Raw genomic sequence first — 13,291 nt, forward strand, 5'->3', positions numbered from 1 at the left:
CACAGATATTAGTAATGAGAAACTATAGGGACCATAATTTGGTTATTCTTCTTTTCATTTCTCCACTCTTGAAATTCCATTTTACCATTTTCTTCATTTCAGCTCCCACCCACCAGTATCCTAATATAGTCTGATTCCTTTCTACCCCACCCCAGTTTCCACATTTGCTGAAAATGGCTGAGATCAACAACACCATAATTGCCAGTTCTCAAACTTTGATTCTTCATATTAATTGCTCTCTGAGTCATTTGACATTGCCAACCACCTATGTTTCTTGAGACATTTTCCCTTTCCATGAATTCCACAGATCTATTACGTTTCTTACCATCTGCCTGCCTCTTCTGCTATTTAAATTTTGGGAGGTTTCTTAAAGTTTTATATTTGTATTTCTCTAGGTTTTCTATTCTTCTATATTTCCTCTAGTCCCACATCAATTACTATGTACGTGGTAAAGATTTATAAATTCATAGATCTTGTCCCAAATCCAGATGCCTTGACACTGTAGACCTTTAATTTGTGCAATATGAGATTTAACTTAATTCAAAACTAAAACTATCATTTTAACAAACTTTTTCCCTCTTTTAAAAATATTGAAAAAATCATTGAAATTAATGACATTTGCTCAATCTTGTTGGATTGAAATTTTGTGCTCCTACCAACAATTTTTTTCTATCCAAATTTCTCTTTTTCTCTTTTTGCTTGCTTGACTTATTTCTACTCATTAAGACTCAGTTTAAATGGCATTCCTTTAAATGGCATCCCCCAAAACAATTATTGACTTTTTAACTCAGATTGGGTTACTTTTTCATCTATAAAGCCTGAATCATTTCTTTATATGAACACTTCATGGGTTTTAACTTATTTATTTCCAGGTCTCTCTCACTGGCCTGGAGTTTAACTCTTTCTTTGACATATAGTCACTGGTAGAGAGCTCTGTGCATAGTAAGAACTCATCCACTAATGCTTTAATTCTGAAATTCCTTAAAGATTCACAAGCTTTTTGGCTATATCCTTGAAGTCTTGTTTTACCAGTTCGTTCCTTAGGGTGTAAATGAAGGTGTTCATTCATTCAAAGGTGTGACTGAAGTAATGAGTAGAACTACACCCTTGTTGAATGTGTTTTTTTTTTTTTTCTTTTGCTGAGGGATTAATGTATGTGAAGAAGCAGCTTCCATAAGAGAGGGAGATGATAATCATATGGGAAGAACAAGTGGAAGAGGCCTTTGTCCTTTGCTGGACAGAGGAGAGGTTTAGAATAGTCCTGATGATGAACATATAGGAGAGAATCACTAGCACCAGAGTGATTACTAGTGTCACAGATGCCGTAAGAAAAGCAACCTTCTCAATGAGGCTTTTATCTGAACAGGAGATTTTCCAAAGGGGCTCATAGTCACAGAAGTAATGATTCAACCTGCTGGATGCACAAAAGTTCTGCTGACTCTTCAGAGAGATTAGTGGTATAATAACCATTAACCCAGACAGCCAAGAGCAGAGAACCAGCTGGATGCAGACCCTGCTCCTCATGATGGTCAGGTAATGCAGGGGTTTGCATATGGTCATATAGCAGTCATAGGACATGGCAACCAGGAGGTAGAACTCTCTTGCCCCCAGGAATATTGCAAAAAATTACTGAGTGAAGCAACCAGCAAAACTGATACTTATTCCCTGTTGTGATGCTGATCAGGACTATGGGAATGAAGATGTTTGTGAAAGACATTTCTAGAAGAGAGAATTTCTGGAGGAAGAAATATATGGGAGTCTGACGGTGGGAGTCCAGCAAGGTAGAGGATGAGGATAGTCAGATTTCCGATGATGCTGAGTAAATAGGCAAGGAACAGAAAGGAGAAGGCCACTGCCTGGAGTTCAGGGACATCTGTCAGACCCAGCAGGATATTCAGTCAACCTGGTTTATTTTTCATTGTTGAAAAATTTTGAGTCTGAAGGTAAAAATGTGAAAGTAATAAAAGGTGAGAAAGGAAGGGGTGCTCTGAAATAGGTAAAATGTGAAGATAACCCAAAGTGATAGACTGTGAACTTTTTCAATGACCTGACCCAGACCAGTGGCCCATTTGAATGGTGTTGGATCCTTTCCAGTTCCATCTGCCCTGTATAGAAAAGTTTGTGCTCTTATTTCCCCATATGGTACAGTCCCCAGTGCCAACATGAAGCAAGTCTCTTCCTTAAAGGTGATGTTCAAAAAGTTTGTGGAATGAGTGAATAAAGGAGTGCCTCTAGTAGCTGCCTTCTTCCAGAATAGTTATGAATTTTATCCCCCTGTGTTCACTTTTTTTACTTCCCACTGATCCTGTTCATCACCTTACTTCCTCTGACTGCCTAATGCTTCTTAGATTTGTTTTTCTTAGTCTTTCTGCTCTTTCTATTTTTATTTGTCATGTAATTATAGCAGTCTCTCATTTTCTTTCTGGTCTGAGTCCCATAAATCCCCTGATGCCAGAAAGAACCGTTTTTTTTTTTTTAATATGTTATGTTAGTCATCATACAGTACATCATTGGCTTTTAAAAAAAATTAATTTCTTTTCAGTGTAACAGAATTCATTGTTTATGCACCACACCACACCCAGTGCTCCATGCCATATGTGCCATCACTTGGCTCACCCAACCTCCCACCCCCGCCTCTTCAAAACCCTCAGATTGTTTTTCAGAGTCCATAGTCTCTCATGGTTCATCTCCCCTTCCAATTTCCCTTAGCTCCCTTCTCCTCTCCATTTTCCTATGTCCTCCATGTTATTTGTTATGCTCCACAAATAAGTGAAACCATATGACAATTGACTCTCTCTACTTAACTTATTTCACTCAGCATCATCTCTTCCAGTCCCGTCCATGTTGCAACAAAAGTTGGGTATTCATCCTTTCTGATGGAGGCACAATACTCCAGAGTGTATAATGACCACATCTTCCTTATCCATTTGTCCATTGAAGGTCATCTTGGTTCTTTCCACAGTTTCCACCGTGGCCATGCTGCTATGAACACTGGGATACAGATGGCCCTTTTTTCCACTACATCTGTATCTTTAGAGTAAATACCCAACAGTGCAACTGCAGGGACATAGGGAAGCTCTATTTTTAATTTCTTTTTCTTGGAAAGAACCAAGATGTCCTCCATGTTATTTGTTATGCTCCACAAATAAGTGAAACCATATGACAATTGACTCTCTCTACTTGACTTATTTCACTCAGCATCATCTCTTCCAGTCCCGGCCATGTTGCAACAAAAGTTGGGTATTCATCCTTTCTGATGGAGGCATAATACTCCATAGTGTATATGGACCACATCTTCCTTATCCATTCATCCATTGAAGGGCATCTTGGTTCTTTCCACAGTTTGGCTATTGTGGACATTGCTGCTATAAACATTGGGGTACAGATGGCCCTTCTTTTCACGACATCTGTATCTTTGGGGCAAATACCCAGGAGTGCAATTGCAGGGTCATAGGGAAGCTCTATTTTTAATTTCTTGAGGAATCTTCACACTGTTCTCCAAAGTAGCTGCACCAACTTGCATTCCCATCATTAGTTTTTTAAAAAAAATTTATTTATTTTTTAAATTTCTTTTCAGTGTTCCAGAATTCATTGTTTATGCACCACACCCAGTGCTCCATGCAATACTTCATTTGTTTTTGATGATTCATTGTTTGCATATAACATCCAGTGTTCCACGCAATATGTGCCTTCCTTAATACCTATCACTGGGCTTACCCATCCCTCCATCCCCCTCCCCTCTAAATCCTTGTTTGTTTCTCAGAGTCCATAGTCTCTCATGTTTCATTTCTTTCTTTGATTCCCCCTTAATTTTTCCCTTCCTTCCTCCATGTTATTCTTATGTTCCCCAAATGAATGAAACCATATAATTGACTTTCTCTGCTTGACTTATTTTACTTAGCATAATATCCTCCAGTCTTATCTATGTTGATGCAAAAGTTGGGTATTCATTCTTTCTGATGGCTGAGTAATATTCCATTGTATATATGGACCACATTTTCTTTATCCATTCACAAAAAGGACCAGTTCTTCTCTCATCCCCAGTGGACACTTCAGGCCCATGTTTGAATGAGAAGATCTGTGTATTAGGATTGTCATTCTGTCCTTTGAACTATTCCACATACTTCTGTAGGATTCAGTAAATAATATATTAGAATAAAAATCTACATTATTTACTCAAACTAATTCAGGATATTTAGATCTCGAGTTTTTCTTTCCCATAAGGATAGGAAGATTCTATTACAATCTAAGGACATTTTAGGATCTTTTCTTCCCTTGTCTATTTCATACCCAGATCCCTTCCCCAGAAGCAGCAGCGAGACCCCCAGAGCACAAGAGAATAGGGAAGAGGTGTTCTGAGTCCACCACTGCCCTACATGTGACTATGCCCAAGTTAAGCCCCAGCATGTGAGAGGAAAGCTGTTAGCTTCCAGCTACAGCCATGGGACCCTGCCCCACTGCTTTCCTGCTCAGCAGAGCCCCACCCATCAGAGATTATGGGTATTTGCACTGGGGAGGTGGTTGCAGGCACACCCAAGCAGAGAGCTGAGGTGTCCAAGAAATGTTTCATTGGTGGGGGAGGGGTTGCCAAGGTAAGGTGGAGCATTCTTTGTACTTCTGGCAGCACTGGATAGCCATTGAAGGGGGTGGGAGGTGATGTGGGGGTGGTCCTTTATGCTCCCCTCTTCCTCCACGGCCCATTTCTTCTCCTCTTCATCCTCCACTTCCTTCTTCTTCTTCCTTATTCTCTTTCTCCTCCTCCTTCTTCCCCTTCTTCTCCTCCTTCTCCTACTCTTTCCTCTTCTTCTTTTTTATTGCCTTTCTCCAAAGACTTTTTTTTTTTGGTTTTATTTAAATTTAAGCTAGATAATATATAGTGTATTACTATTTATTTATTTATTCATATATAGTGTATTGTTAATTTCAGGGTAGCATTCAGTTTTTCATCTGTTGCCTTTAACACACAGTGCTCATTACCTCAAGTGCCCTCTTTATTGCCCATCACCCAATTACCCCATACTGCCACCTCCCTTCCAGCAACCTTCAGTTTGTTCTCTATAATTTAGAGCCTCCTATGGTTTGTCTCTCTCCCTGTTTTAGTCTTATTTTATTTTTCCATCCTTTCCCATATTTATATTTTATGTCAAAATATTTAAAGCAGAAGTTCTTAACTAGGGATCCAATAATTCCTATATTGGATTTACCATGTATATGAATCCACTAAATCATGTATAAAACATTTTGTTTATGTGGGTATAGAAATTTTATGGGGTAAGTATATGAAACTGTGCTCCAATGTTTTCTAGAAGACTCCATGTTTAAGCATTTGTAGAGCATTTCAAGTTTCTATTAATTTATGAACTCGTGTGCTTGAAAAGTCACATTATGTGGGAGTGTCCTTATTGATTTATTAAGGACTTTTTCTTTTTCTTATAAACATTTATAAGGCAGTAGCTTTCAAGCATATTTGACCATAATGCATTCTACATTTTATGTTATTTTCTGGCATACATATATATCTAACCTAAATAAAAGTTTTATAGAACACTTCTTAATATATGTGTTACAATGTGATATTTTTTTTACTTTATTCTATTTAAAACATGCTGAGTGAAATAAGTCAAGCAGAGAGAGTCAGTTATCATATGGTTTCACTTATTTGTGGAGCATAACAAATAGCATGGAGGACATGGAGAGTTAGAGAGGAGAAGGGAGTTGGGGGAAATTGGAAGGGAGGTGAACCATGAGAGACTATGGACTCTGAAGAACAATCTGAGGGTTTTGAAGGGGCTGGGGGTGGGAGGTTGGGGTACCAGGTGGTGGGTATTATAGAGGACATGGATTGCATGGAGCACTGGTTGTGGTGCAAAAATAATGAATACTGTTATGCTGCAAAAAAATAAAAAATAAATTAAAAAACATTTCAAATGCTGGTTGCAACCCATTAAATTGAATCCATAACCCACTAATGGCTTGCAATCCACAGTTGGAATCATGAATCAGGGAGAGATACAGAATGCTCTGGATCCCTTGCCCTCCCTGTTACCAACCTGGAATCTTCAGAGAGTGGTTCATGTTCACATCTGCATCAGCTTCAGGCTTCACAATCACAGAGAAGTAAAACCAATGAAGCTGTAGACATGGAACATTCTTCCTCACTTGAATATCTTAATGATCACAGTGGGATTTCAGTACTAAATATTGTTAGAGGTGAATAAAGATTGTAAGGCCACATAATTAAAAAATAATATAAAATATTTTGCATTTTTGGGGCACCTGGGTGGCTCAGTGGGTTAAAGTCTCTGCCTTCAGCTCAGGTCATGATCCCTGGGTCCTGGGATGGAGCCCCGCATCCAGCTCTCTGCTCAGCAGGGAGCCTGCTTCCCCTTCTCTCTCTGCCTGCCTCTCTGCCTTCTTGTGATCTCTGTCTGTCAAATAAATAAATAAAATCTTAAAATTTTTTTTGCATTTTTTATTATTCACCACCAAGTCCTATCCTGAATTTCACAGAAATAACAAAATTTCCAGGGCTTTTCTTGGTAAGTAATAGTCTTCTGCTGTCCCTTATCACTTTAGTGGGATTTGCTCATTTCTATTCTCCCACTAATTCAGACTGGAGCTGAATCAGAGTTTTCGGATATCCTGTCTTAAAGGGAACCAATAAAGAGGAGACCAGAAGAAAGATGTCACAGAGCTCCTATAACTCATGGAATTTCCTGATTGATAGAAATGTTTCTTGCTGGGGCATCTGGGTGACTCTTTTGGTTAAGCATCTGTCTTCGGCTTAGGTCGCAATCTTGGGGTCCTGGGATCCAGCCCCATGTTGGGCTTCCTGCTTAGTGGAGAGCCTGCTTCTCCCTCTCCCTCTGCTCATTCTCTCGCTCTCACATTATAAATAAATAAATAAATAAATAAATAAATAAAATCCTTAAAAAAAAAAAGGAATGTCTTTTACCTTGAGTTTATCCTAATGAGGTGACTGAGGGTGGGGACCCTAGAGAGTCTCAGAACGTGGCTGATTGTCAGAAAGACCTCATGCCTAGAGGATTGAAACCTTTAGCCCCATTCCCTGTTCACTGGGTAGTACAGGATGGTGGGGGGAGGATAGATATTAATCACTATTAAAAAGTTGAACAAGGAGATTTGGGAAGACTCTGAGTTGGTGAACATATTGAAGTGCTGGGAGGATGGTGTGTCCGGAGAGGGCACAGAAACTCCATGTCTTCCCATTCACCATACCTTGCCCCATGAACCTCTTCCATTTGGTTGTTCCTGAGTGATATCCTTTATAATCAATTGGTAATAGTATTCACATCACTTGCATATTACTATGGGCAATATTTGGAAGAACAAACACCAAAACAATAATTTTTATTTATGGGTGTTGTAATTTCTATGAATATTTTCACTTTTCATATCTCTCTTTGAATTTTTCTATATTAAATATTTATTACATATGTAATTTTAGATAAGAGGGCTATCTTTTTACTCACTGCAATGTACACATATTGTGTTAACAAATAATTAAGAGCTGATTTCTAATTTGTCAGTGGAATCTTATTTTATGTTTGGACTGTGTTGCTATTATTGCATCTTTTTCTCTCTAAGGACATTATTCCCATTGTGTTTGGCTTAGGATTTTCTTAGGAAAAGTAAATTACACTTTAAGTTCATTAGAGGCACTTGAATCAGGGCCTCCAAGGACTTTTTAAAGTAGTTTTCAGCGTGTGTGTTGTGGATGGAGGAAATAAACAGGCTTGTAAGTGTAAAAACTTGTTCGTCCAGAGAAAATCAGAACATCCACTCTGCAGAACTAGAGAGGCTCCTTAACTCCTCTTTGCTCTCTAAAAAAATTATTATCTTTCTTTCAGTTTCCCAGCATAGAAATATTTCCAAATTTTAAATTAGAATGGTTTTTTTTTTTATAAATTCAGAAACTGTATGTGTACTTATATGGTGAGTATAGGTTCTTGGGGTCAAGGGGCTAGGAATACACTTAGTTGATCCTGTTAGTAAGTTTTTGTGAGGCTCACTAAGGTCATTTGAAGTATAGCTTTGTGGTGAAACAATGAAGAATATCAAAGGTAAATACTGGGGTATTTTTCAGCCAACCTTCACCAGATCAAAAATGGGGGCAGGACCATTTTATGCATTATTAAGTTGGTACAATTTTATGTATAGTGATTTGATTGACACACAGAAATGAATTTTATTATTAAAAAAGATTTATTTATTTATTTATGAGAGAGAGATTGAAAGAGAGAGAGAGAATGAGCGGGAAGGGCAGAGAGAGTCCCAAACAGACTCCAGTCCATGTGCAGAGACCGTCATGGGGTTTGAGCTCATGACCCAGAGCTCAGCACCTGAGTCAAAACCAGTAGTGGGAGGCTTAACTGACTGTGTCATCCAGGCACCCCTATTTCTTTTTTTTCTGAGAGAAGACAGAGTGTGCATTAGTGGGTGTGTGGGGGAATCAGAAGGGAGAAGGAGAGAGAATCTTAATTGTGGAGCCCAAGGTGGGGCTTGATCTCATGATTTTGAGATCATGACCTGAGCAGAAATCAAGAGCCGGACACTTCACTGACTGAGCCACCCAGATGGCCCTGAAACAACTTTCTAATCACCCTCCAGACCTCTCCTTCTTGCCTATTTCTGTCTTATTTATCTATCCAGTGTCTATCTATGTATTTATATCCCATATGTCTCAATTACCACTGGTAAGCATTCCATTGTTTTATATCCCCCATTTTTCAGTACTGTATATCCTATTTGTCAACTGTTTGTCTCATAAACTTAAATTAATGTCCCCTTTTCTATCATGATGTCTGTAACCTGGCAAAGCACCATAGTAAATTTGTACAGGATAGGAGTTGATATTACTCAGTTAAATGTCACAATGACCTTAGGCTGTACTATTCCTGTTAACTCCACTTCATATTAGGAACTGGGAGTACAGACAGATTAAATGACTTGCCTAAGGTCACTCATCTAGTAGATGACAGAGAAATGACTTGATCCCGTACTGTTCAAAGGTCCATACAATTAATATGTCTGTATTATTGAAACATGTATCACACTTAAGTTGTCATGAAGGAGGGAAATCAAAGTATTTGCTTGGTAGCCTTCAGCTCTTTGTACTTTTTACCCATGGTTTTCAAATTATATTATTTTAGCATAATAGCCCTCTCTGCTCAAAGCCCTTTCTGCTGAGCACATATAAGGAAAATAAAGGAATTACAAGGGCACTTAGAAAAAGTCTGGAGAAAGGGCCACTGAAGGACTATTTTCTGGAAGAAATCTAACTTGACCTTTAAATTATGCCTAGTTTACTAGGAGAGCAATCTGGAGAATCTTGGTAGGGCATAGCCAACATCCTCCAAATATTTTGCATTTTATCAGTTACCACAACATGAAACAAAGGAATTTTAGGATTTAGCTTGTGAATACTGTTCTTCTGAATACAAGTTTTGGATTAAAGAGACCCTACAACCCATCAAAGTACAGCTCAAAGATGCTCATCTCTTGTCCTAATAGGGTAAATTTCAACTAAAGCATGGGTTTAAATTGAATTAAATATGAACTTTTGGGGCTTCACCAAGATCAAAAGCTTCTGCACAGCAAAGGAAGCAGTCAACAAAACAAAGAGGCAACCCACAGAATGGGAGAAGATATTCACAAATGACAGTACAGAGGAAGGGCTGATATCGAAGATCTATAAAGAACTCCTCAAACTCAACACACACAAAACAGAAAATCATGTCAAAAAATGGGCAGAAGACATGAACAGACTCTTCTCCAAAGAAGACATGCAAATGGCCAATAGACACATGAAAAAATGTTCATCATCACTAGCCATCAGGGAGATTCAAATCAAAACCACATTGAGATACCACCTTACACCAGTTAGAATGGCCAAAATTAGCAAGACAGGAAACAACATGTGTTGGAGGTTGTGGAGAAAGGGGAACCTTCTTACACTGTAGGTGGGAATGCAAGTTGGTGCATCCACTTTGGAAAACAGTATGGAGATTTCTTAAGAAATTAAAAATAGAGCTTTCCTATGACCCTGCAATTGCACTATTGAGTATTTACCCCAAAGATACAGACATAGTGAAAAGAAGGGCCATCTGTACCCCAATGTTCATAGCAGCAATGACCACAGTCACCAAACTGTGGAAAGAGCCAAGATGCCCTTCAACAGACAAATGAATAAAGAAGATGTGGTCCGTATATACTATGGAGTAGTATGCCTCCATCAGAAAAGATGAATATTTAACTTTTGTATCAACATGAATGGGACTGGAAGAGATGATGCTGAGTGAAATAAGTCAAGCAGAGAGAATCAATTATCATATGGCTTCACTTACTTGTGGAGCATAAGGAATAACACGGAGGACATGGGGAGATGGAGAGGAGAAGTGAGTTGGGAGAAATTGGAGGGAGACATGAACCATGAGAGACTTCAGACTCTGAGAAGCAAACTGAGGGTTTTGAAGGGGAAGGGAGTGGGGGTTGGGAGAGCCTGGTGGTGGGTATTAAGGAGGGCACGTATTGCATGGAACACTGGCTGGAACACTGAAAAGGAAAAAAAAAAAAAAACACGAAACGTGCTGTGAATTGGGAGACCCTGGAATATTTAAAAAAACAATGGCAATAGCAGTAATTTTCAAGAAAACTCCCCATAAGCTGAGCTTCCCAGTAGTATATTTCAGTAGAGTTGAGAAAATTATCTCATCAAAACCTGATTATCATGATACAGAAGAAATGCATGTAATTTAGTTTGCTTGGCACTGGTAGAAACTGTCTGATCCTGTCATATTTTGACATTGCTCCTCAGATCCAATTTCTGTGACTTTTACATGAAGATTGGGCAGTGGTGTGAAGCCAGTGATGAGAAACCATTCAGCAGTAACCATGTTCATATTACTGGGTTTGACAAATGACCCACAGCTAGAGATTTTTTTTTTTATCTTTCTGTTTATCTCATATATGTTAAGCGTAATTGGGAATCTGACCATAATTTCTCTCATCTTGGTGGATTCTCATTTAAAAACAGCTATGTATTTTTTTCTTCAAAATTTCTCTTTATTAGAAATCTCATTCACAACCGCCTGTGTCCCCCCATACCTGTATGCCATATCAAGTGGGGACAGAACCATCACCATCAAGGCTTGCTTCAGCCAAATCTTTTTTATTGTCCTCTTTGCAGCTACAGATTTTTTTCTCTTGGCTGTGATGTCTTACGATCGCTACGTGGCTATCTGCAAACCCCTGTATTATGTGACCATCATGGACAACAGAGTCTGCAGGAATCTCATCCTCAGTTGTTGGGTATCCGCCTTATTGATTATCCTTCCACTCCTTGGTTTGAGTCTCCATCTGGAATTCTGTGACTCTGTTATTGACCATTTTTATTGTGATGCTTCTCCATTACTGAAGAATTCATGTTCAGATACTTGGCCTATAGAGCAGCTGGTTATAGTCTGTGCTGTTTTGACCTTCATAATGACCCTTGTGTGTATAGTTCTGTCATACATATACATCATTAGGACAATTCTAAGATTACCCTCTGTCCAGCAGAGGAAAAAAGCCTTTTCCACCTGTTCTTCCCACATGATTGTGGTTTCCATCACGTATGGCAGCTGCATATTTATGTATGTCAAGCCTTCAGTTAAGGATGAAGTGGCCATTAATAAGGCAGTTTCTCTGCTCACTATATCTGTTGCCCCTTTGTTGAACCCTTTCATTTATACCCTGAGAAATAAACAAGTAAAACAGTCTTTCCATGATACCCTTAAAAGACTTGCATCTCTTTCAGAGAAATATTAGATTTTCATATTGGGAGTTTAAATTAAAACAAGAAACAACTTATCCTATATCAATATGAAACCATATATTACAAATGGTATATCAATTCAGCATATAGGTGGAAATTGAATGAGGAGAGTTGTGTAGTTCTCAACTTTGAGGAATTTTAGTTCTCAATATAGAGGAATAATAAAGGAAATTTAGAAGAGAATCTAAGGAAAAATTGTGATGGACCCAGCATTATGCAGATAGATACTTCTAACTTTTCTGGAACTTCTGTGTCTTCCTAATCTATATTTCAGTCAACTCTTTTTAGTCTTATCAGGTATACATTAGTCATTAGTCTTGTGTGTTGAATCTATTCCATTCATGTCACTGTTTTTCCCTCCTTGTAACACTACCTCTTTCAAAGTATTTTCTCTTTTCAAGAGGATAAGAATGCTGGAAAAATAAGCTCCCTTCACCTTCAACTCTGTTTTGTTAATCCTGTCTCACAATAATCATGTGGATTTGAAGAAAATTCTATAGTCATCCTTGCCTCTTCTAATCAGAACTTATTAAAACATGTATGAAAAATCATTACATAAACAAAGATATAACCAAATGGTCTTTAAAAAAAGATTTTATTTATTTATTTAGACAGAGATTTGTTGAACCCCTGAGAAATAAGTAAAGCAGTCTTTTTGTGACATTGTGAAAATATTGGTATTTCATTTATAGAAATAGTAGAACAGCATACTGAGAACTCAAATTAAAAGGTATATTATCATTCATCTGTTGATGGACATCTAGGTTCTTTCCATAGTATGGCTGTTGTGGACATTGCTGCTATAGACATTGAGGGAGACAAACCATAAGTGACTCTTAATCTCACAAAACAAACTGAGGGTTGCTGGGGGGAGGGGTTTTGGGAGAAGGGGGTGGGATTATGGACATTGGGGAGGGTATGTGCTTTGGTGAGTGCTGTGAAGTGTGTAAATCTGGTGATTCACAGACCTGTACCCCTGGGGATAAAAATATATGTTTATAAAAAATTAAAAATTAAAAAAAAGGTATATTATCAGAATATGGGTGGAAATTGAAGCCACTGAAAATGGCAAGTTTTGACAGGCATTAAAGAAAGTTTGGAAGAACATCTAATAAAGAATGATGAAGGATCCAGTATTATGAAATGGGCATTTCTTTACTCCTGTGCAACTGATTATATCTCCTCATAATCTGAAACTCAGTCAGCTCTACTTAAGTTGTCTCTAATGTTCATTAGTCATTAGTTTTTCATGTCAAAACTGTTCTGGACGTGTTACTGCTTTCCCCTCCTTGCAATGCAATCTGTTTTGAAGTGTCTTTCCTTCTCAAGGGGATAGCTACACTGATTTTCAGGATGTAAAGCAGTCTTCATTTCGGGCTTGTCTATCGTGTCTCAAAATAAACAGTATGTGATCTCTTCCTTTTCATTCATAATTTTATTAATTGGGGTCCTCTC

General features: G+C 38.2%; 1 protein-coding gene and 1 pseudogene across 1 annotated transcript; one reads left to right on the forward strand and one right to left on the reverse strand.

The window, feature by feature from the left end:
* Positions 1–981: 981 nt before the first annotated feature.
* Positions 982–1,919, reverse strand: LOC131837836 (olfactory receptor 2AP1-like; annotated as a pseudogene).
* Positions 1,920–10,890: 8,971 nt separating this feature from the next.
* On the forward strand, positions 10,891–11,829 carry LOC131837837 (olfactory receptor 6C2-like). Its single transcript, XM_059183503.1, has one exon. It carries the CDS (start codon positions 10,891–10,893, stop codon positions 11,827–11,829), a length of 939 nt encoding a protein of 312 aa, XP_059039486.1.
* Positions 11,830–13,291: the final 1,462 nt, after the last annotated feature.

The sequence above is a fragment of the Mustela lutreola genome, chromosome 8 (genome assembly GCF_030435805.1).
Source record: "Mustela lutreola isolate mMusLut2 chromosome 8, mMusLut2.pri, whole genome shotgun sequence".
Taxonomy (NCBI): domain Eukaryota; kingdom Metazoa; phylum Chordata; class Mammalia; order Carnivora; family Mustelidae; genus Mustela; species Mustela lutreola.